The 24,852-nt window shown below is 49.9% G+C and overlaps 1 protein-coding gene across 2 annotated transcripts in view; it reads left to right on the top strand.

The window, feature by feature from the left end:
* Nucleotides 1-6,526: 6,526 nt before the first annotated feature.
* RUNX1 (RUNX family transcription factor 1) overlaps nucleotides 6,527-24,852 on the top strand; it is an 86,426-nt gene continuing 68,100 nt past the window's right edge. For both annotated transcript variants that reach the window (XM_064405585.1, XM_064405580.1), the window contains exons 1-2: nucleotides 6,527-6,820; nucleotides 12,006-12,162. In XM_064405585.1, coding sequence (XP_064261655.1) covers nucleotides 6,551-6,820; nucleotides 12,006-12,162 — 427 coding nt within the window. In that variant the 5' untranslated portion in view covers nucleotides 6,527-6,550. The remainder of the gene's footprint in view (nucleotides 6,821-12,005; nucleotides 12,163-24,852) is intronic.

Genomic DNA, 24,852 nt, shown 5'->3' with positions numbered 1-24,852 from the left:
CCCACTGTTATCACCTGAGGATCCTAAAAGCGATGAGGTTTAGCCATTATCACCTGAGGATTCTAAAGGCTTTAGGGTTTTAAGCTCCATTATCACCTGAGGATCCTGCAGGATTTGGGATTTCACCCACTGTTATCACCTAAAGATCCTTAAAGTATTGGGTTTTAGCGATTATCATCTGAGGATCCTAAAAGCAATGGCGTTTTAAACCCCATTATCACCTCAGGATCCTAAAGGATTTGGGATTTTACCCACTGTTATCACCTCAGGATCCTAATAGTGATTGGGGTTTTAGGCATTATCACCTGAGGATCCCACAGGATTTGGGATTTTGCCCACTCTTATCACCTGAGAATCCTAAAAGCAATGATGTTTTAACCATTATTACCTGAGGATCCTAAAGGCTTTAGGGTTTTAAGCCCCGTTATCAGCTGAGGATCCTGCAGGATTTGGGATTTTACCCACTGCTATCACATGAAAATCCTAAAAATGATGGTGTTATGGCCATTATTACCTGAGGATCCTAAAGGATTTGGGATTTTACCCACTCTTATCACCTGAGGATCCTAAAAAAACCGGGGTTTTAGCCATTCTTACCTGAGAATCCTAACAGTGATGGGGTGTTAAGCCCCATTCTTACCTGAGGATCCTAAAGGATTTGGGGTTTTACCCATTATTATCACCTGAAGATCCTAAAAGTGATTGGGGTTTAGCCATTATTACCTGAGGATCCTAAAGGATTTAGGATTTTACCTACCATTATCACCTGAAGATCCTAAAAATGTTTGGGGTTTAGCCATTATCGCCTGAGGATCCTGCAGGATTTGGGATTTTAAGCACCGTTAACAGCTGAGGATCCTAAAGGGGCTGCAAGTCCTTGGGAGGTTTTTCCAGGACCCCAAATAATCCGATTTTTGGGGTTATTTCTCTCTCCCTGCTGTGCCCCGGATGAGCTCCGGCACTTTCCCTGCTCCCGGATGGATTTGGGGCTGTAACAGAGATCAAAGCCAAAATTCCTGCAGGGATTTGGGCACTTCCCGATCCTTGGGAGTCAGGGAATTCCCATCACCTGTCCCACCCCATTCCCGGTGGCATTTTGGGTGATTCCCCATCGTGTGAGAGACACTAGTGCAGGAAATCAGGACAAAATCATATTTTTCTTTATTTTCTGTCCCTTTTCCCTGTGCAATGTTTCATTTAAAACCCCCCAAATAACTTAATTTAATTTATAGGAATTTTTTTCAGCTCAGGCAATGACTCCAAAGCAATAAATACTTACAGGGATAATTCAATAACCTGATAAAAATATATTTATAATGGTGTTTTAAGCGTGTTTTGCCTCTAGCAGTGAACCAGCAGCTCCATGAATGAATGAGATTTGCAGGATCGGGGATTTTTTTGGGCATAAATTAAAGGAATTCAGGTGCAAAAGGGAAAAACTTGGGCAGGGAATATTGTTCAGGCTGGTTCAAATTCACCCCGAAATTGTTGCTGCTCTCTCTGGCAATTCCAAAGCTTTTCTGGGCTGCGGTGTGGGAAAAAAATCGGGATTTTGTGCTCGAGGGATGCCGTGGAGGATGGAAATTCCCTTGGGGTTTGTTTCCAGCGGATATAAATTGGTGTCAAAATACAAACTGGGGAAGTTGTAACAGCCATGGCGATTCCCAAAAACGATCCCAAAACCCCGTCTGAAATTTAGGGATGCTAAAAACCTCATTTTGGGAGAAGCGGCATCAGCTTCGCATCGTTTCCACTCCCAAAAGCTGCTCCATTCCCGTTTTTCCCGAGCAACACGAGAACAATCAGCATCACTGAGAGCTGCTCTCCTCATCACGCAAAAATAAAATTAGAAAGGAAAGAATGAAGAGAATTGGCTAAAAAAAATACAGGAAAACAAACCCTACAAAAAACCCACTAAACTGGGGGAAAAAAAATCCAAATAAAACCAAACGCAGCCAGGTGCGGGCGGTGCTAATGGGGCTGTAAAATAAACAGCTCGATCTGCACCAAAATATCAAAATATCCTCCCCGCGGTGTTCGCCCTGGCTGCTCTCTCTGATTTAACTCCTGGCCTTCCCTCGCCAAAGCTTCCGTGCAGGGAAGAAAGAGAAAATTGTCGCCTTTAACCCACATTAAACCCTGATAACGCCGGGAATTTATGGGGGGAAATGTAAATATTGTGGGGTTTCTGTTAAATTGTGGCTTTTTCTGGGTCTCCCCACGCGCGTGTGGTGTGTTTGTGTTTATTTTTGTTTATTTCGTGTTTATTTCGTGTTTACAAGGAGCTCGAATTAAGGCGAGATGCAAAGCAGGGAGTGAAACTCAGCTCAAAATATTAATGAATTTAAATATAAAATCCTCCCCTCCCTTGACTAAAAAAAAAGAACCAATTAAACGCTGTTTTTTCACGTTTTAGCAGATGGATGCACATCAGTAAAATAACTCTTCTTATCTCTGCCATGCCCGTAAAAAGTTATCAGCCATTAATTCAGCCCAGATGGGTTTTAAGCTGTGGTTTGTAACAGCCGTTCGCCTGGATATTTCTCTTTTTTCCCCCTTAAAATAGAAAAGAAAATTAAATTCGGGAGCGAAAAAGCGGAAAACACGCGACTAAAAACAAATTAAAATAAAGAAAAGATTTTAAAACTTAGAAAAAATTTAGGAACTTGGCGCGAAATAGTTCAAGCACCAAATTCGGCTGCTTAAAAAAAGGGACATGTTGCAAGCGCGGGCGCTTTTTTGTGGGGGACAGGACCCGAAAGTGACCCTGGGCAGTGCCAGGATGGGCATCCCCGGGTGCCCCGCCGAGGGACAGCGGGACGGGGACACCGGAGCCCGGGGGATGCGGGAAAAGCTTCGCTCCCGCCGGGAATTCGCGAGCCCGGCGCATCCCTGTGCCCCGCAGCAGGCGCCGAGCTCTCCCCGCCGGTTTAATTAATATTTGTTTCGCGCTGGCAGCAGCTCCCGAGGCTGTAGCGGCCGCTCGCCCCAAATCCCAACCCCAAATGCCAAATTCCAACCCCAAATCTCGGAGCGCTGTCCCCGGGGATGCGGGAGGTCTCAGCCCCTGTGGGGACAGGAGGGGCCGTGGTGGGCGGCCGCTCCCAAACCTAAATCCCGACCCCAAATCCCCAATCCTGAGCCCGAATCCCAACCCCAAACCCAAATCCCGATCCCAAATCCCGATCCCCAAATTCCCAATCCCGGGGTCCCCCCGGGGCCGCTCGGCCGGCGGGCGGCGCGCGCCCTCCAGCGGCCACGGCGGGAACTGCACCGAGCGCGCCCCCGACGGGAGCGACCCCGGGGGGACCCCGCGACCGCCGCATCCATCCCTTCATCCCTTCATCCATCCCTTCATCCCTTCATCCATCCCTTCATCCATCCATCCATCCATCCATCCATCCATCCATCCATCCATCCATCCATCCATCCATCCCTCCATCCATCCATCCATCCATCCATCCATCCAATCATCCATCTATCCATCCATCCCTCCATCCATCCATCCATCCATCCATCCATCCATCCATCCATCCATCCATCCATCCATCCCTTCATCCATCATCCCTTCATCCCTTCATCCATCCATCCATCCATCCATCCATCCATCCATCTATCCCTTCATCCATCATCCCTTCATCCCTTCATCCATCCATCCATCCATCCATCCATCCCTTCATCCCATCCATCCCTTCATCCCATCCATCCCTTCATCCCTTCATCCCTTCATCCATCCATCCCATCATCCATCTATCCACTGCATCCATCCCTTCATCCCTTCATCCCATCCATCCCTTCATCCATCATCCCTTCATCCATCATCCCTTCATCCATCCATCCATCCATCCATCCATCCATCCATCCATCCATCCATCCCTTCATCCCATCATCCCTTCATCCCATCCATCCATCCATCCATCCATCCATCCATCCATCCATCCATCCATCTATCCCTTCATCCATCATCCCTTCATCCCTTCATCCATCCATCCATCCATCCATCCATCCATCCATCCATCCATCCATCCATCCATCCATCCCCCGCCGCTCTGAGCTGCCGGGGCTGGCGGAGGGGGAGGCGGCCCGCGGGTGGCCGCGGGGAGGGGCGGATGAGAGGGCTGAGAGCTGGCGGAGCGAAGCGCAAAGACAGCGCCGAGAGCGCGGCGGGGGCGGGTCGGGATCGCCCCGTTCCCGGTCTGGGCTCCGGCAGTGGCAGGGACGGGCCGGGATCGCCCCGTTCCCGGTCTGGGTTACCCTCGCGGAATCGGCGGGGGAAAAAAAAAAAAATTAAAATAATTTTTATAAAGCCACCAAAACCAAAAAAAACCCCAGCCCGACCCGGCAGCCCCGCCTCCACCCAGCATCCTCGCTACCGGCTCCGCGGGCTCACAGCGACCGGCGGCTGGCGACCCGACCCGCTGGTGGCCGTGTGGCTGTGCCCGAGCTGTCCCCGGCGGTGCTGGGCTGTGCCGAGGAGGAGGAGGAGGAGGAGGAGGAGGAAGGCTGGCAGGGATGGCCCTGGCTGGGAGCGCCGCCACCGCCCCACCAAACCCAGCGGCGGTGGCCGTGTCCGGGACCCCCCCAGGTGTCCCCCCCGAAAGCTCCGGAGCGGAGAGCGCCGGCAGCTCGCCCGGGGGCCACCGGGGAGCCGCGGGGCCGGCGGCGGGCATGTGTCGGGGCGGTGCCTGCGGCTCTGCGGGCACCTTGCGGGCTCTCCGTGAGCCACGGGCGAGCGGCAGCCTCGGCGGGCACGGCCGGGGGTCGCAGGACCGCGGTGCCCCGGGGGACGAGGCGCGGCCGCGGCGTCCCCGCCGAGCCGGCGCTCGCTCCGCGCCGATCCCGGGAGCCCCCGGCCCGCGGCCGCGCCCCGGTAGGGCCGTGATTGGCCGGTGCCCTCCCCGTATGCAAAGCACCGGGGGAATGACATTCCTCCGCACGCCTCCGCCGCCCCGACTCGCTCCCGGCCACCTCCAGCCAGCCCGGCGGCCGCCGGCCGGGCGCGCTCGCTCCGCGCATCCATCCCGGCGGGAATTCGCCGTGCCCGCGGGAAGCTGAGAGCCCTGGAAAGGCGCTGGGGCCGGGCGGAGGCTGGAGCTGCTCTCGCTAAAGCAGCTGCGGGGTTTGGTCGCGCCCGCTGCTCGCCGCCGCTGTGGGGTCACCCCCTCCCTCCCGCCGCCGCCTCGTTCCGCGGAAGGAAAGATTGCACCCGTTCAAAAGTAGAGATTTGACTGGGGAGGGCTTCTTTTTTTTTTTTTTTTTGTCGCTTTTTTGAATTTTTCTGCTGTCGCCGGCGGTTTTGGGTTTCTGTGCGCGCGGCGGGCTCCATCCCGCAGGACGAGGGGGAGAAGGAAAAGCCGTGTTTGCCCAAGCAGCCTTCCACCTGCTGCGGTTCGAATATTGTTAAGCAGCCGGTTCCTGTGGCCGAATTAGAGGAAGACTGCCTGAGATACTGAAAGGAAAAAAAAAAAAAAAAAGAGAGAATTGGCAGCGAGCGCCGAAGTTGTTGCAGACTGTTGGTTTGACTGCTGAGGAGGACGTGAGTGGGAGAGAGAGAGCGCTGTTGCACACACAAAACCACAGAGAGAACCCACAATTTAACCAACATCCCCAAGCCCGAGCTTGCAGCTGTTGGATCTCTCAGCTCCGGCGCTTGCGATCGGCTGTGACTTTTCTTTAAACTAATGAAAGGCGTTATACCAAAGATAGAGATTTGAAGCTTGAATGCCGTGCACTGAGCTTTTCTTTTCTTTTTTTTTTTTTCTTTTTTTTTCCCCTTTTTGCGCAAGAATGATTGAAAGGTCATGACACGAGCGCTCTTAGAGCAACGCCAAGCAAACTACTGAAGCTCATTTTCAAGGCTGCTTTAGGAGAAAAAAAAAAGAAAAGAAAAGAAAAAGAGAATCTCGCAGAGAACATTAATGGATTCCGGTTGTGTTTAAATTCTCTACAGATTCTATTGTAAATATTTGATGAAGTGCGGTAAATGTGCGTGTGCGTGAGTGTGTGGCCGTGAATTTATATGCAGTTGTAGCCAGCTGACCTTTGCTCAGCAAGCCGAGCTCGCGATCCGCCTCCTCCGAAGATCAGCCCCGAATTTCCCTCCAAGAGCGATTTTTGCCTCCAGAAGACGCCGGCTCCTTTTGGTTTCTCTTGGGACCGGAGAGAAATCACCTGGAAGGACCCGGAGAGCGCAGGCTCTGCTCGTCTTTCCGACCGCCTCTGTGCTCGCTCTCCTCCCTGTTTTTCCTTCTCCCGGGCACTTTGGGATGAGCTTTGGCCCCGCTCACTCTCCGCGCCCCGGCCGCGGTAAAACCGCACGACCCTCGCGCTTATCGGATTAACGGGATCTGTTCCGCCGGGCCAGCAAGCCGAGAGCTCAGGCAATCAGCAAAAAAACCAAATTAACTCGGGGGACTGGCTCAGGACCTCCTTCTCCGCGGGGTCTCATTTATGTTGGTCCCCGCAGCGCGGCTCGCCGAGGAGTCGCGCTCGCGTGGCCGCTCTGTAGGAACTCAGCGGAGGTGTTGTGTGGCCCTAAAGGCTTGTTGTGATGCGTATCCCCGTAGATACCAGCACCAGCCGCCGCTTCACGCCGCCCTCCACCACGCTGAGCCCGGGGAAGATGAGCGAGCCGCTGGCGCTGCCCGGCGCCGAGCACGGCGGGGCTTTGCCGGGGAAGCTGCGCAGCGCCGACCGCAGCATGGTGGAGGTCCTGGCGGATCACCCCGGGGAGCTGGTGCGCACCGACAGCCCCAACTTCCTCTGCTCCGTGCTGCCCACGCACTGGCGCTGCAACAAGACGCTGCCCATCGCCTTCAAGGTAGGTGCGGGGCAGGGGAGGGTGGGGATGGGGGGAAAAAGCGGGGAAGGATGCGGGGATGGGGGCTCGGATCTGCTGCCGGCTCGCTCCGTGCTTCCCTCCTTCCATCCTTTACTTTTGCTCCTTCCTTCCACCCTTTCCCTCCTTCTTTCTCCTTTCCTTTCCTTTCCTTTCCTTTCCTTTCCTTTCCTTTCCTTTCCTTTCCTTTCCTTTCCTTTCCTTTCCTTTCCTTTCCTTTCCTTTCCTTTCCTTTCCTTTCCTTTCCTTTCCTTTCCTTTCCTTTCCTTTCCTTTCCTTTCCCCCTTTCCTTCCTTCCATCCCTTCCCTACCCTTTTTCCTTCCATCCTTTTCTTTTCCTCTTCCCTTCCATCCTTTCCCTCCTTCCTTCGATCTCTTCCATCCCTTCCTTCCTTTCCTCCCTCCTTCCTTCCTTCCCTTCCTTCCTTTTCCTCCTTCCATCCTTTCCTTTCCCTCCTTCTTTCCATCCTGTCCCTCCTTCCATCCTTTCCCTCCTTCTTTCCATCCTATCCCTTCTTCCATCTCTTCCTTTCCCTCCTTCCATCCTTTCCCTCCTTCCTTCCACCCTTTCCTTCTTTCCATCCCTTCCCTTTTTCCTTCCATCCTTTCCTTTCCCTCCTTCCCTCCATCCTTCCCGTCCTTCCCGCTCCGGGGCAGGAGCGGGGGCAGCCTGGGAATGCCAAGGGCCGGGAAAAGCTCCCTGCAGCCGCTGCCTCCCTCTCCTCCCCACTCAGAACTCCGGCAGTGACAGGCGGCTCTGCTCAAGGAGGGGAAAACCAGAAATAAATACATTTTATTCCCAAAAGCCGGCCCCGCGGAGTTTGGCTGCGCTGGGAGCAGCTGGAGGAGCCCCGGGATCCCCTAAAAGTCACCCAGGGTGGTGGCAGGTCCCTCTGTCCCTCTGTCCCGGTGCCACCCGCGGGGGACACCCGCCCGCAGCCCCGGGACGTGCCGGGTTTCCCCTGCCAGGGACTCTCGGAGGGACAAAACACCACAAAACAGCCCAGCCACAATCCCAAACCCACATTTCCTCTTTTACTGGCCCGGTTCAACAACAGCAAAAGTCGCGGCCTAGCCCGGGCAGCCCGCTGGGAATTCTCCCCGCGTTTCAGAATCCCTTGCTTGCTAAATCCAAGTAAAATCCGGGAAAAGAAAGGGAGAGGGAATGGAAGAGAACATCCCGGGCTCCCTCCTGCCCCGAGCCGTGCGGGGGATGCTTGTGGCGCTTTCCTCCCTTCCCGTTACCCGGCTCCCAGGAAAATCCTCCTCCCTTGGAGTAAAACCCTCCTCCACTGGAGTAAATTCTTCTCCCTTGGAGTAAAATCCTTCTCCCTTGGAGTAAAATCCTTCTCCCTTGGAGTAAAATCCTCCTCACTGGAGTAAAATCCTCCTCATTGGAGTAAATTCCTCCTCCCCTCGCTCACGCTGGTTTTTTGACCCGGGACTGTGGCTGACTCCCTGAACTCGCTGTTTTCTCTGAAAATTGGCTCCCGAGCGAGGAGGAAAAGGGAATTCTTCTCGTTATTCTTCTCGTTATCCTTTCATCCGAGCCGGGAGCCGCACGGACACGCAGCTCCCGGGAGCCCCGGGGGTTGATTTAGGATCGGGATTTGCCAACCCCGAGCTTTTTTTTTTTTTTTTTTGCGGTCACTAAACCCCGGCTGCTTCGGCATAACTTTTTTTTTTTATGTGTGTGTTTGTGTTGAAGGCCACCAGACTGGAGCCTTTGGTGTGTTTTGGGGAGTGGAGAAACGAGGGAGAAGGGAATCAGCTCAGCTTCGGGAATTCCAGCTGAGGAGGGAAAAGTTTTATTGTGTCTGCTCTCGTCTTCCGCAGATAAGAGCGGGGCAAAGGGAGGAACCGATCACGGGGTCACTTCCTAAATTCCCACATTTAGATTAATTATTACACTCTTCCCCACGCAGCGGGCTCTTAATTAGCCGGGAAGTTTTCCTGCTGGAAAAATCCGGGAGTGAAAGGCGCTCTGCCCCGCCGGGAAGGGAGATGAGAGAAATCCCGATTTTTCCTGGGGGATCCCAGTCCGGGTGACATCCCGGAGGAAGGACAGCAGAGGTGGCTCTTCCCTCTCCTGCCTGATTCCCATCCCATCCCCGGGAATGCCGCGATGATGTGGAAATCGCCCCTGGAAAAAAAATTCCGGGGGGTTTCAGAGATGCCCGCGGCCGCTTTCCCTCCTCTGTCCCCCGCAGTCTCAGGGCTCACCCCGCTCCAAACGCAGCTTCTCCAGGAGCTTGGAAAACTGGGATAATTCCACCTGGAAATAAACAGAAAAATAAATTAAAACCCGAAAATTAGGAGAAGGTTTCATTAGGAGAGCCTGGAAGGGTGGGCTGGGAGGCACCTGCTGCCTCCGTGTTCTTCGTTTTCCCCCCCAAATTTTCTCTCTGTTCACGGCTGAGAAATAAATCCTGAAAGGATTTGCTACATCGCAGTGGTTTTCTACTAAATATTAAGTATTTGCAAAGCCATCTTTAAAAAAATCTGGGTTTTTTAGATCGTTTGGCCCAGGGCAAGAAAAAAAATCACTTCAGGTCATTCCTCTGCTGCCAATATTTTAGTTTGTATCAGACAAAATGCGCTGGGTTTTATCGAGTATTTGTTATTTTTATTCATTGTAGGAAGAAAAAGAGGCAGCCAGAGAGGTTTTCTCCTCACATTTAGAAAAATCCACAAAAAAATCTGCAGGATTGGGTTATTATTTCAAACCAAAGTGATCGATTTTCATTGTTTTTTCCTAAATTTACGAATGATTCTGAGAAACTTTAAAAATAATTCACAATAAGCAATAAGGTGCCATATAAATTAATTGTCCAAATGCTGTTAGGAATCCAAATCTTCATTTAAGAGGCCAATTTGGATTAATTGATGCAGGAGAAGTAAATTTAGATACCCCACAGCACTGCAAGCCTGATATTCTTCTTGCTCCTCGGGAAATACAAATTTTTAGAGGTAAAAAGTACAACCAAGTCCTTGATAACTCCAGTAACAAGTCCCAGCTTATCTGTTTAGTCTTTTTTCTAATGTAAATATTTGTATTTCTGTTCCTATTGTCTGTGACTTTCAAGCTCGGTTTCTTTTTCAGGCTGGGTCAGTTTTTACTCATTTTTAAGATTTTTCTTCCCGTTTTTTGTCGCCGAGGTTGGGATTTGAAAGCTTTAAAATATTTCTGTCAGAGACAACTGTCCCTGGACCCATGAAAAACTTTGTGAAAGCTTAAAATCCGGGCATAAATTCCCTTAAATTCAATATTTGCATGGCAGGGGAATGCCCTGATTTTCCCTTTTTCCTGTTTTTTGTCTATGAGATGTGGATGCATCAAAGTTTTGCAGGATTTTTTGAGAACTGGCTGCAGGGTTGCTGATTTTGTGAGGATTTCCAAGCTTCAACATTTCCAGCAGGGCCTCATTTCTGCCAAAATCAGGGAAATCTGAAAAGCCGAGCTGAGTGCAGGCCCAAAAAAAACCAAATTACAGCACAGAGAGGAGAACAAAAACCCAAAAATTGGGGCCAGGGAGGAACGGGGAAAGAGGAAGTCAAAATCAAGATGTAAAGAGGGAATTTTGACCCAGAGATTTTAGCTCTGCATGTGGAAGTGAAAATCAGGGTTGGGGGTGAGCAAATGGTAAGGACAGAAGTGAAAAGCTCAGCCTCCTGTGGAAAAAAAAAGCTGGAAAATACCTGAAAATGGGGAATTCTCTCGTATTTTGGGAGGTGGTTGTAGCTGGGGGATAAAAATCAGAGCTGGATCAAGCAAAGGAGCTGCTGATCCTGTTTTTGAAGAGGAAACAGATCTAAAAGAGAAATAAAATCAGGTTGTGACAAACTTCAGCCAATTGTAACTGCCTGGACTGAAGTCAGAAAATGTTAAGAGGAAGGAAAATCTCGAGCTGCAACTCAGAGGACGCAATGCAGGGCTGGTTCCTCTTCCAGAGGGCAAAAGAGGAATTAAAAACAAGCTGGATTTTTATCTCTCGGTTTGTTTTTTGGGGGTTTGTGAGGGGGGTTTTGTGGTGGCAGTGCTGTGGAATTAGCGAAACAGCAATGGGCTCTAAAGAAAATCAGACAAAATAATTCAAGCTCTGATTTTTGCCAGAGGACATGGAGAGAGATCCCAGATGTCCATGGAGTTCCAGCAGGTTGAATTTGCCTGGGGAATTCAAGGAGCTACGAGAAAAATCAAATTTTTCATCATTAAACCAGTGTGAACAGTTTAAAAAAAATCAGAATCTTTAAGTTAAGAAATCTTTATATTTCTCATCAAAGTCCCAGCGAATCCTGTGTTCCTAAAGGTTTGATGGATTCTGGCACCAAAGAGCACAAATATTTTGGGGAAAGGGGAAAAGTCCTTAGTTCAGGTAATGATTTCCTTCCATCCATCCATTCGAGGGTGAGGTCTGAAAATTATTTGCTTTATGCTCCTGAAGGAAAGAAAGGAATTGTTCAGTAAATTGGGATTAAACATTTGATTGAGGCCTGATTTTCCACAGCCTTGCTCTGGATTTCTGCTTGGGCAGCTCTGTTAAGTGCTCCTGATATAAATCAAACCATCGAGCGCTGCTACTTCAATTTATTTATTGACAATTTCAGAGATTTTGGAAAGCTCATTTTCTGTATTTTTCATCTCGGAGCATTTTTCATTTCACATCATGCTGGGTGTTTCAGAGGTGCATCAAGGAAGAAAAATTTCTGTCCAACCACTGGGAAAAATTTGGTTTAAAATGGTAGAAAACCACAATGAGGAGTAAAAAAAGGATGCATTTTAAACAATAAAAGTTATGGTAATATTTTAAAAACTCACTATCTTAGGTATTTTGGTTCTCCAGGAAATGGGGAGAAGAATTTTTTATCCAGGTTGGAAAACGTTTTAGTGCAGCAACAAATCAACCACCACGCTACGATTTAGCAGCGGGCGTGTGTGGAATTTATCATTTCAGAGCTCAAATTCTGTAATCAAATTGAAAATCCTTGATTAGAGAATAACAAAGGCTCCAACACTTGGGGGAAGAAGAGAATTCCCATCGCAGCAGATCGGGAATAACTCCCAACACCCGCTTGGCCCACCCAGATTTTCACCGCGGCTTCTTCCCCTTGCTTTGACTTCTCAATGAAACAGAGGAAACTGAGGGTTCTGCTCTTGCTGGCGCAGGTGGTGGCCCTGGGGGACGTCCCCGACGGGACCCTGGTGACGGTGATGGCCGGGAATGACGAGAATTACTCGGCGGAGCTGCGCAACGCCACGGCCGCCATGAAGAACCAGGTGGCGCGCTTCAACGACCTGCGCTTCGTGGGCAGGAGCGGCAGAGGTACGGGGGGGCTCCAGCTCCATCTCCTGCCCCTGGACAGGAGCTGGGAGGTGTCACCCACCAGGGAATGCTATAAAATCCAGCGCAGTTCCATTCCAAAGGCGCGGGACGGGTTTCCGCGTTTCCGCACGGTTTTCCGTGTCGCTCTGATTTTTAAGCGGTGAAACCCCGTTGGGGAAAAAAGATGAAAACCCACCCAGAGAGTGACATTTTGACTCTGGTAGCCACCCTTGCTAATTTAGGCAGCATAATGTTACCCATGGTTGGGTTTAAGTGGCATATTTTCAATTTAAAATGAGAATTTTCAGCTTGTGGTCATCTCGGGGCTCCCCAGCACTCTTTGCAAAAACTGATTTTTGCAACAGAGTGAGTCAGGCTAAAAATACAAATAATTCCCACTTAGATGTAAAAATTTCGCAGGTTCCTGACCTGCTGAAGGCTCTTTCTCTGACCTTTTTTCCTCTCAAAATTCAACAGTCACGGCAGTTGATGTCTCCTGCAATATGGAGAGACCAGGCAGGCCAGAGGGGTTCAAAATCTGATTTATCTCTGCCATAAAAAGTAGTTACTGGTAGAAATAAAAAGGGTTTTGGAGCATAAATAACAAATAAGAGTTGAAGCTGAATTAGAGTGGAATTCTATAAAAAATATTAGGAAACTGCAAATAGCACCTGACACTTTGCCCATGAGTGGGCAGGTGCACAAAGTTTCATCCCAAAAAAATGAGCAAAATACATTTTAAAACTTCACTCCTTAATCCTAAATCCCATAAATTCCAAGAGAAACACTTAAAATAAGCTAATAGAATGGTGAGGGGATTTCAGGGAGGTTGGGTCAAACCCGCAAAGAGAAGCCAGTGAGTTGGGGCTCAGAAATAGCTCAGGAGAAGGAGCAACCTCAAGGTCAGGGACGAAAATCCATCACATTTCCAGTGTGAATTCAGGTGGTGTTTTATTCTGTATTTTCCTTCTGTTTGTCTTTAAAATTGGAACGGGACATTGTGGTATTCTGGCATTATTCCACAACAATTTAGCGACAGGGAGCACCTCCTGAACTTCAGGAGGTCTCATTTTGGAGCAATTTGTGCTCTGGTGTCCCTCAGAAGTCAGGGAATGCTGCCCCTTCCTCATCACTTTCCCCTCCCTCTGTTCCCATGCAACACCCGAGCCGTGTCCTGGTTCCGCAAAGGGATTCCTGATTTTCAGGAGAGTCCCAAAGCTGACCCACTTCTGGTTTTTATTCCAAACGGGAGATGCGTCAGGCTGGAGAGTGAGGAAGTTCTCCTGATTATACACAACAGCCTTTCCTTGCCTTTGAAGTGAAAAGCACCCGTGGACACCCTTCCAACACAAACAGCGCCACAACGCCGTGAAAGCGCGGCCCTGCCGCAGCACTAAATACATTTTAGAAATAAAATCCCCATCCAGTTTTCCTCTGGGTGCTGCAGCATTTTTAGCTGAGGGTACAGAGGCAGCTGCCTCTCAAATTGTGTTGTTTGGGCCGTCTTCAAATGGAAAACACCCGCAGCTGAGAACGTCGCCTTGTAATGCCAGCGAGGAATAATAATAGGGTAATGCAGAGCAAATTATATCCATTTACTGAAAACATGAGAGATGCTGTAATGTCTAAAAGTATCAGTCATTAAACGTGGTCATTTGGAATATTAAAGGTACCACCTTTTCAGTAAATGGAATTTGCATTATGATTCAGAGCTGACTGTTTAGAAGATTCAAATGAATAGCTGGCAGAGTGCTGGAGAAGCTCATAAAAACAAACCTGTAGTTCAGTTCCTGGCCATGGTAATGAGGCTGGAAATCATAACAGGCAACTGGGGGAGCCTCAAGGTCAAAATCCAGCAGCTGAGACACAACAGGCCCTGTTTCTTGGGAGTAGGGGGCCCTTTCCCTGCTCCTTTAGCGGCTCACACACCAACCTGTGCTTTCCAGGTGTGCTATCCAGACCCAGGTGCTGAGGATCCTTTAAGTGGAGGGATTTGGGAATGCTGCGTGCTCTTAGTCAGGCTCCCAGGTTCAACATCCTCACCTGCCCATCTTTGGGGCGGTGACTAATGGATGCTTTTGTTTACTCCTCCGCCAGGGGATTGTTTTCCAAAGGTGGGGATTGTTTGCCTTTGTGCGGGATTTGGGAGCTGCTGTTCTGCGGCATTTGCACAAAGCCTGCAGCAGGAGGTGGCTGCTTCAAAGGGCACTGCTGCCTTTGATACTTGGCTGCAGGAAAATGAACCCCGACTTTGTTTGCCGTGGAATATTTGAGCTGGGATCAGCTCAGTGCCACCGGTGATAATGCGGTGCCAGGGGCGTTGTGCGAGCAGGGACTGAGAGTTCACCTCGGTTCAGGCCACAATGGAGGCTCTTTCTGTCCCTCAGGGGATTTAAAATCCTTGTTTTAATCCCTGGTGGAGAATCAGGAATGGTTTCGAGTGGTGATCATGAGAATCCCCATTAAAATACCCTCAGCAGCCACAGCTCTGTCCCTTCCGAGGAGGAAATTCCCATTCTTGACACGCTTCATAAATAATTTCAATTTCTTTTGTGAAATGCAGCAAGACAGTCTGTATCAAAGACTATTTTCCATGTTTTCCTCCTGGTTTTGGGAGGGTCACAGCAAATCCCCCTGATCTGGGGGCTGATTTCCCCTCATCAATGTTTGGCACCAAATATCAGCCAAAGTTTCAGCCTCGTTCCGTGCCCAACACTCAGAGTTTGCCCCGTGCTGCTCAACCTTGTTTTGAGCTAAAAACCCAAAACACTTGATTTTCTTCACACCCAAAATAGAAGTGAGACTGTCACAGGTCACCCAAAACTCAGAGATGTGATAGGAAAGCGATTCGGCTTTTTCTTCCTCAACCAAAGAGATTTCCAGTGGATTTGGCCGGGATCCAAGGCTCCGATTCCTCAGCCCAGTTGGAGAATGCTGCTGGGCAAACCTGCCCGTCTGGCTCGGGAGTCGATTCGGGAAGAAAAATGTCCTTTTAAAACTCCAGCCAGTCTCAGCCTCCCGCCTTGGCCTGATTACCTGCTTAAAACAAAATTAATCTTGATTTTTCGCCCTCCGTTCACGAACATTCTGAGCTTCCAACTGCTCCTGCTGCAACGAATCCCTGTTTTTTTAGTGGATAAAGAACCGGTTTAGGTCACTCTGATGAAATGGATCTGATGCAAAAAGCCTGACATTGTAGAAGTTCATTGGCTAAAATTAAAAATAAATAGTTATTTTGGAGAGGGAAAGCTCTGTGGCTTGGGGAACACGACATATTTTCCTCATGGAATCATTAATCCCAGTTCCTATCTTCTTTAAGAGGATGTAAGATTCCAAAAATCCCAACAAATAAACATGTTTTCCAGATGAAAATGATTATTAATGGGTTATCCTAAGAGTAGCTAATGGAGAAGTGTCTTGGCTTGCTGCAGGAGATCTCAATCTAAACCTGAGAGTTGCAGCTCCAGGAGAGCTTTAAAAACTGCACCTTGGGAAGGATGGAAAATTAAATCCATGCGGATATTTCCTCAGGATTAGAGGAAATGGAGTAAATTTTGTGGTATTTTTCAACTTCCAAAGAGCCAAAGCAGGTGTAGCTTTGTAGAACACGAGAGGTTTTACCAAGCACAATTTCTGCCCTCAGGACTCTTCCCTCTGGATATCATTCCCAGGGAAAAAAAAATCACTCTAAGACAAAAATCTCAAAAATACTCAAACTCCAAAAATTACTGGCGGGGATTCCAAATCCAATTATTTTTATTGGTCTCCCCAAGCCAGAATTTTGCTCCTTCTGTGCAGGCTGCGTTATTTGAGCACTTGGTTGAAATGGGTTTTATTTTTTTGACTGAAATGCACTCAAAATTATAAAAGTATGTGCAAAACAGAGGATGCTGCCCTTCAGCAGGGTCGTAAAACCAGTATTAAGCAGGCGTCCAGGTTCTGATCCAAGCCTTTGGAATGCTGCAGGGGACGTGGGATCAGATCCTGGAGTCACAACAAGCAGAGTTTGCCAGATGGGATGAAAATAGGAGAAATCCATCAGCAATCAATAGGAAAAAAAGGATCAATTGAGAGAGTTTAAAAACAAATATTTATCTGTAGTTTGGATTGATAAGGATGTGGCATTTGAAGGATGCTACAGCCAGTGGAAGGGAATGGGAATCTTCTTTGGATACTGGGAAGAAATTGAGGGTGGGGAGGGGCTGGAATGGATTTCCCAGAGCAGCTGTGGCTGCCCCTGGATCCCTGGAAGTGTCCAAGGCCAGGTTGGAGCAGTCTGGGACAGTGGAAGGTGTCGCTGCCCGGGGAACTGGATGAGTTTTATTGTTCCCTCCAATCCCAAATCATTCCATGATTTCATGACTCAGTGAAAGGAAGGGGTGGTGCCCTGGGTGTGTGTTAGAGGCTCATTGTGCTTCCATGACTCTTCTCCAAGGACTCTTCTCCCTCCATTCTGTTCTGAATGGTGAATTTTCCCCTGAAAACCAGAGGCCAGGAGCGATACATTTATTTTGAAGTGATTTAGGGTGGCTTGGCTGTGTCATTAATCTGAGCCAGGATTTCTGTGCAATCTCAGTGAGGCTGAGCAGCAAACCCAGCCCTGCAAGGGGATGGAAACCTTGGCAGGGGAGTAGTGCAAGGAGGGAAGGAGAGGAAAAGCCTTTCCCAGAGCCCGAGGTGCCTTGGGCTTGCTCTGAGCAGCTCGGGTTGTGCAAATCTCCAGTTGTGGAATTAACCCCATGGATGATGCTGCTCCTCACAGGGGCTGGACTCCCAAAAATCATCCAGGCTGGCCCTTAGCAGGGATGGGATGGCAGGAGAAAGGAGAGGAAAAGCCTCTCCCAGTGCCCAGGGTTCCTTGGGCACACTCACTCCAAGCAGCCGGATTTAGGAATCCCTGATTGAGGAATTAACCCCATGGATGATGCTGCTTCTCACAGGGGCTGGACTCCCAAAACCATCCTGTGGGATGAGGCTGAGCAGCAAACTCATCTCTCCAAAGGGATGGAAACCTCAGCAGGGATGTGGTGGCAGGAGAGGAAAATCCTTTCCCAGTGGCTGAGGTTCCTGGGGCTTGCTCCGAGCAGTCGGATTCAGGAATTCCTGATTGAGGAATTAACCCCATGGATGATGCTGCTCCTCACGGGGGTTAGACTCCCAAAAAACATTTTCTGGGATGAGGCTGAGCAGCAAATCCAGCCCTCCAAAGGGATGGAAACTTCAGTGCCAGGAGAAAAGGAGGGGAGAAGCTTTTCCCAGTTCTCAGGGTTCCACGGGCACTGCTCTGAGCAGACAGGGGTATGAATTTCCAATTGTGGAATTAACCCCATGGATGATGCTGCTCCTCACGGGGGTTGGACTCCCAAAAACCATCCTGAGAGATGAGGCTGAGCAGCAAACTCAGCTCTCCAAAGGGATAAAAAGCTCAGCAGGGATGTGGTGGCAGGAGAAGAGAGAAAAAATGCTTTCCCAGTGCCCAGGGTGCCTTGGGCTTGCTCTGAGTAGCTGGATTTAGGATTCCCTGATTGAGGAATTAACCCCATGGATGATGGTGCTCCTCACAGGGGTTGGACTCCCAAAAACCATCCTGAGAGATGAGGCTGAGCAGCAAACCCAGCCCTCCAAAAGGATGGAAACTTCAGTGCCAGGAGGAAAGGAGAGGAGAAGCTTTTCCCAGTGCCCAAGGAGCTCCCTCGCTCCGAGCAGCTGGATCTGGGAATCCAAAACTGTGAAATTATCCCCATGGATGATGCTGCTCCTCACAGGGCTTGGGCTCCCAGAAACCATCCCATGGGACGAGGCTGAGCATGCCTACAATGGCTCTGCCAGCTCCCAAAAACCCCTCTCTGCCTCATTACTAAAAATTTCATCGCAGCGAATAAACTCCCGCTCCGAACGCGTCAACAGGAGAAAAATAATGGCAGAGGGCTCGGAGAACTTCCTGTCTCCGGGAGCATTCCTGCTGTAAACAGTGGCCATGCCAAGTGCTGAACCACTGCCCTCAGTCCAATAACAATAAATCTATTTTTTGGTTCAGCTCAGCTCCACTTGCACATTTTTGCAGCGGCGAGGATGAGGCAGACGCCACGCTCGGAGCGTTTTCCCCAAATTTTGTTTTTTTGGCTAGATAAAAGGGCTTCCCAGAATGTTGTTTAGGGAAAACAAAGTACATCTCTAGATGAAAAGGCTACATAGTTTCGAGAGATCTGTTTGCCCTGCAGCTTTTTTCTTGTTGGTTTTATATTTGTTTTTAAGTTTGTTTTTATTTTGCTGTTTGGTTTTTGGTGCCACCCTTCAGAACTCCTGGAGTTCTGGTCAAAATATACTGATTTTTGTGGGTGTGTGTGTCCCCATATCTCAACTCCAATAACAGCAGCTATTTTGTCACCAAAATAAAATCCCACTGGGAGATAAATCAGGCTTAGGGCTGGCCAGAGAACTTGAGCAGGAGTGAGGATGCTGCAAATCAGTGGCTCACAGTTGCTGTCAGGAGTTTTTTCCAGCACAGTCATGTGCATAAACCCTCGTCCGGCTGAATCAGTCTCTGTTCCCTTCCAAAACCCCTTTAGGAGCAGGGAAAAAAATATTAAAAATAGATTTTTTGAATTTTTTTTTATTATGTTAGCGCTATGTCTCTCCATCTTTTTTTGCCCCCATCCTGCTCCCGAATGTTTTTCCCACTATATTATGTCCAGAGAGTTTTCTCAGCCTCTCCAAATGATTTTCTTCATCTCTGCCCCCTTTCCTCCCTCTCTGGATGATATTTCTGGGAGTCCCCTTGGAGAGCTGCAGCCTCTGGGCACAGGGTGGGAATTCCGTGCAAACCTTTAGCACCAGGGGCTCAGAAAAGGATGCAAGAAAGGATCCTAAATTCCTAAATTTCTAAACTCCTGTTGCCTTTTCCCACAGAAGGTGTGTGGGGAGGAGGTTCTGGAGAGGGAAGGAGCTGCCTGGAGGGCTCGGTGCCATCAGAGCTCTCCAGCGGGGCGGTGCTTGGAGCTGTGCGTTCACATCAGTTCCCTGAAATTTAGGGAGGAACTTAAGGAAAAGCTTTGGCAAAGCCACAAATTTTCCACGGGCTGGACTTTGTGCGCAAAGCCCTGCTCACCTCCAAGGCCACAGAGCTGGAAGTTGGCAGCTCCCAGGCTGGTAATGGCAGCGTTATCCCCCTCCCAGATATCCATCGAGTGACCCCGGGGCTTTTCCGAGCTCTGGGATCGATGGGAGCTGCATTAGTGGCATGACAGCACGGAGACTCCTTGCTCCAAGCAAATCAGCTCTGAGGAAACAGCCCCAGGGCAGCTGCTGGGCTCTGAGAGCTCCTGGAGGAAGGCTCAGGTTGGGATTGATCCGCTTCAGGTGGAATTCAGGGGTGCCCTCCTCACCCTGCCCAGCTCCTGGAAGGTGCCTGTGCTCAGCTGGGGCTGGGCTCTGTCTGCAGCAGCACTGGCACAGCCAGAGCTCACAGCCTGCACTGCACCCAGGGAATCCAGGCTGGGAGCAGCAAAGAGTTTTTCCAGCAAGGGGATAAAGCTCTGGAATGGCTGCCCGGGGAGGGGGTGCAGTCCCCATCCCTGGGGGGGTTTAACAAAGCCTGGATGTGGCACTGGGGGCCAGGGCTCAGCTGAGCTGCTGGGGCTGGGCTGGACTCCATGGGCTGGAAGGGCTCTCCCAACCCAGGGAGTCTGGGAATTCTGGGAATTCTGTGAACTCCTCACTGCAGGAACAGCCCTGATGGTGGTGGAAGGGTTCCTTGCCTTTCCTGCTCAGACAGGGCGTTGCTGCTCTTCCAGGGAATCCACACCTTCCCCGCTCCCTGCAGCTGCAGCCTCAGCCTGCAACCCTGCCCAGGGTTTGTTCCCAGCTCCTGCCATGACACCATGGGGTGGGAAGGATGGGACCATAAAGATCACCTCATTCCAACCCCACTGCCATGGCAGGGAAAATTTTCCTTATTCCACGTTGTTCAGAATCACATCCAGCCTGGCCTTGGGCACTGCCAGGGATCCAGGGGCAGCCCCAGCTGCTCTGGGCATCCCCACCCTGCCAGGGAAGGATTTCTTCCCAAGATCCCATCCAGCCCTGCTCTCTGGCACTGGGAGCCATTCCCTGGGTCCTGGCACTGCAAAAGGGAGAGGGACTGAGGTAAAATCCAGGTCTCCAAGGGATTTTTCCAAGTTCACAGGACAATGCACCAGGCCATGAATGGGATGTGCCAAAACCACAACAGCCATGACACGAGGTTTGCCTGGTGTGAGGATCAGGCAAAGGATGAGAAAAGTGCTTTGAGGGGAGAAGGAATCACAGGTTTAAACAGAAAAGCAGACAGAGAATCCTAGAATTCCAGAATGGTTTTTGTTGGGAAGGATTTTAGGGATCAACCAGTGCCACTCCTGCCATGGCAGGGACACCTTCCACTGTCCCAGACTCAGTGTCCAACCTGGCCTTGGGCACTGCCAGGGATCCAGGGGCAGCCCCAGCTGCTCTGGGAATTCCATCCCAGCCCCACAGCACCTTCCCAGAGAACAATTCCTTCCTAATATCCAATATCAACCTTCCTTCTCTCAGTTTGAAGCCATTCCCTGAGTCCTGTTCCTCCATTCCTTGGAGAAGAGGGGAGGGGACAGAGACTGCAGGTCAAGGCCAGCTGACCCCTCTGAGGGCCTGGGCTGAGCCCTCGAGGCCTTGGGGTGCTTTTCAGGGATTTCCCCAGAAATCCCCCTGGGCTGGGGGAAGGGAACAGCTGAGAGGTGTAATTTGGGATTTAATCCCACTTCAGAGGGATAAATCCGCTCGTGAACCTGGGCCTTAACCTCTCCATGTCTCTGTCATCCCTATAAAGTCTGGGGGATAATTTCTACCTCAAAAAGCTGATGAATGGTCTCAAATTAAAGCTGGGCTCAGGACTATCATTAGGCTTAAGGATCCCAAGGCATTTTCAGTGAGAAGGTGGGAGAAGCTTTGCAGTGGAGCCATTTCATCCCCAACTGTCCTTTCCACCTGCTCTTCCTGTTTTTCCCTTTCCCCGAGCTCCTCAGCAGTGACACAGCAGTCAGGACAATTTGTGGGGTGCGCTTTGTGCAGGTCAGCTCATTTCTGAGCACTCCACAAGCAGCCCAAGCTCTGCCCCAGATGAACACTTTATTTAAAACAAAAATGATTTTAAGAAAAAAAAATCCCTGATATTTAGATCACAGCTTGGAAGCAAAGATTCAGGTTTGGGGAGCCCATATGTAGAATCATCAGAAATTTCCATTAGAGCCATTTTTGGGGAAAAAATAACTCCACTCTCTCCAAATGTGTGTTCAGTCATGATGTTTGTGGAAATTAGAATTGAATTAAGAGTATCTCTAATTCAAGCCTTCAGATATTTTAGTAATAATTGTTGTTTCTAAGGGCTGCAGCTGAGATCTCCTTGTGCTGCCACTTGTGCAGGGGCCAGGCACCCCAAGCCCTTCATTCCTGCTGGGCTGTAATTACTGTCCCCACCCAAATTCATCAGAATTTTATGGTGGATACTGCAGCAGCTCCACTCAGAGGTAGAGGCTGCTTGGCTTTTCCATTAAATGTTCTTCCTCCCCCCCACCCCCTGCTCCGTGCATTTCATGCTTTAATCCATTTTGGAAACTTGATCTGCAGGCTTGCAGTCTCAGGCAGCATCCCACCCCAAAAATTCAGCTCCAACAGGTCGCTGGGGATGTTTTTGAGGACAAAAAAGCCCATTCAGCAGAGGTTGGTGTCACTCTGGTGCACACACACATCCACAGGAGCCACCACAAAGGCCCAAAGCCAGGATTTCCACGGGAGCTCAGGGTGCTGAGACACCAATGAGGCTCCTGGCAGCCAAATTCCTCCCAGAGCTGGAAACCCACCCTGGAACTGGCCAGCAGCACCCAGGGCATTCCTGGGGCGTTGTTGTTGGGGTTGGCAGAGGTGACTCGTGGCTGTGTCAGCTCCTGGGTGTCACCCTCGGGTGCCTTTTGTGTCCCTGTGTCCTCTCAGGTGAGAACCCACCTGCAGAGCTGCCCCAGGAAGGAGCTGGAGCTGCTGCAGAGAGCCCAGAGGAGGCTCCAGGATGAGCAGAGGGATGGAGCAGCTCTGCTGGCAGCAAAGGCTGGCACAGCTGGCATTGTTCACCTGCACAGGAGAAGCTTTGGGCTGAGCTCAGGGTGGCCTTGCAGGGCCTGCAGGAGCCCCAGGAAAGCTGGAGAGAGACAATTCCCAGGGGATGCAGGGACAGCACACGGGGAATGGCTTCACACTGAAAAATTACAGGTTTAGATCAGATATTAGGAACAATTTCCTCCCTGTGAGGGTGGGCAGGGGCTGGGCTGGAATTGCCAGAGCAGCTGGGGCTGCCCCTGGATCCCTGGCAGTGCCCAAGGCCAGGCTGGACACTGGGGCTGGAGCAGCCTGGCACAGGGGAAGGTGTCCCTGCCATGGCAGGGGTGGGATGAGATGATTTTTAAGGTTCCTCCAACCCAAACCATTCTGGGATTCTGTTGTAGGACACCCTGCCTTCAGAGGCCTCCTCTTTTTTATGATCTGTTTTATTTCCAACCTCTCCCAGATTCTCAGGTATTTTCCTACTTCAGCTCCTCCCTGATCAATGGCCACGACATTTCCTACCCATACAACTCAACTGCCACGTATTTGCATTCTCTAAACACAAATTGAGCTTTTGTGGCCTCTCTGCTCGAGGACATTGACAGGAAAATCACAGCAAGGTGGCAGAAGCAGCAGCCTGAGAGAGGGAGAGCAGGAATCCAGTTGTAAAACTCCTGTTTTGCATGAAATACATGAACTTTTCCAAGGAATTCCCATCAAATCCAAGCTGCTGGAGGAGAGAAGTGCCATCAGGTGCCCTTTTCCACATGTGCCAGGCTGGCAGGGCAGGGAGCAGCCCAGCATGGTGTCACCACCCCAGCCCACGGCCCGGGGAAGTGAAACCCCTCAGCAGCACAGAAGTGAAACTGGCTGCACACAAATTATCAAATTGGAGTGTAAACATCTCTCCCCCCCAAAAAAAACCCCACAGACAGAAAAACAGTGGCTGTTTTAGTGAGCTCAGTGCCAGCCTTGCAAGGTTTCCCAGCCTGCTGTGCCAGGAGAGGCTTCTGAGGGCTCCAGGGGAAATGCTGAAGGTGTTGCCTGCTCCAGGGAGGGATAAAAAAGCAGCACTGAGGCAGAAATGTGGTTTGAAATTGGCACTGACACGTTTTGGCATGCTGGGTGCTCATCCCATCCTTTCTCTGAGGGAAGGGATTGGAATGTTGGTACCACTGCAGCACAAGAGAAGAGGGGAAAAGTGATTTTAGAACCTCCCTGCCACCTCCTTGAGGCAGCTGGGATTTCAGGGAGAAGCCCCAGACTCCTCCAGGGGAGCTTCCAAAGATATTTGTGCTTTTTTGGTATCCTGGGATCCACTTAAAACTCTTCTGAGGATCCCTCAGAGTCTTTTCATCCCTTGATTCAGGCACTTGCTGGCCCAGGTAGCAGCCCCAGGCTCCTGGCCATGCTGATTTTTCTCTTTCCATGGCACCTGCATCTACCTCAGACTCCTCCCAGGCATTTTTGGGGAGCCTTTTCACCTCTCCTTCAAGGAAATGAAATCCCAGGTAGCAGCAAAACTCAGGGGCTGGGTTATATTGACTTGAACAGCCAGAAAATAATGGAAATAAACAGTGGAACTATAACAAATAATTAAAAATAATAACAAACAAATAATGGAAATAACAAACAAATGGAAAATAACACCAAGAGCAGCAGCTCTCAAATCTGCCTGGATCAGTATTTTATGTCTGCAGCTCAGGATGATATTTTTGACTTCTGAAAGAAGCAAATTATGAAGGAAAATCTCCCCAAGAGTGACAGGGACTTCCCTTATCCCCCAGATAAATTCAAATTCAATCTGAGCGCCTGCTGAGCCTGACAATGTCTCTATTACTTGATTTCAGTGATGTAATTTGGGTTGCTCAATGTAATTCCTGTGTTGCCTGAGGTTAAAAGTGCCAAAATAATTGGTGCATTTTGGCTGAGCACTGTTATTTCGATTTCACCAAAAGAATTGAACGGATTCCAGCCCAAGACAAAACCTTCTGGGAATGCCACAGCAGCCTCTGCTGCTTTCCAGGCCAGAACTGGAATTGTTGGCCAGGAAAAAAATGTGGAGAAAGGGAGGAAAAGAGTGTGAAGGGCATGTGTGGGGTGCTGCAGGAAGCTGGGGAGCAAAGGGAAGGGGAAAAGCCAGCACCAGCCATGTTTCTGCAAGAATGAGCCACTTTTCCAGCTTTATTGTGGGAAAAAAAAACAGGATTTGGGAGTTGGAGAGGAAAGGAAAAGGGAAAAGCCAGGACCAGCCATGTCCCTGAAGGAATGACCTGCCTTTTCAACCATTTTGCATAAAAAAAAATCAGGATTTGGGAGCTGGAAAGGACAAGGAAGGGGAAGATCCCGCATCAGCTATGTCCCTGTTTTTCCAGCTTTATTGTGGGAAAAAAAATCAGAATTTGGGAGTTGGAGAGGAAAGAAAAAGGAAAAGCCAGAATCAACCATGTCTCTGCAGGAATGAGCTGCTTTCCCAAAAATACTGGGGAGAAAAAAAATCAGGATTTGGAATCTGGGAAGGAAAGGAAAAGGTAAAAGCCAAGACCAGCTGTGTCCCTGTAAGAATGAGCTGCTTTTCCACAT

The sequence above is a fragment of the Passer domesticus genome, chromosome 2, assembly GCF_036417665.1.
Source record: "Passer domesticus isolate bPasDom1 chromosome 2, bPasDom1.hap1, whole genome shotgun sequence".
Taxonomy (NCBI): Eukaryota; Metazoa; Chordata; class Aves; order Passeriformes; family Passeridae; genus Passer; species Passer domesticus.
The sequence above is the reverse complement of the archived record's forward strand: the minus strand, read 5'-3'. Positions and strand labels throughout refer to the sequence as shown.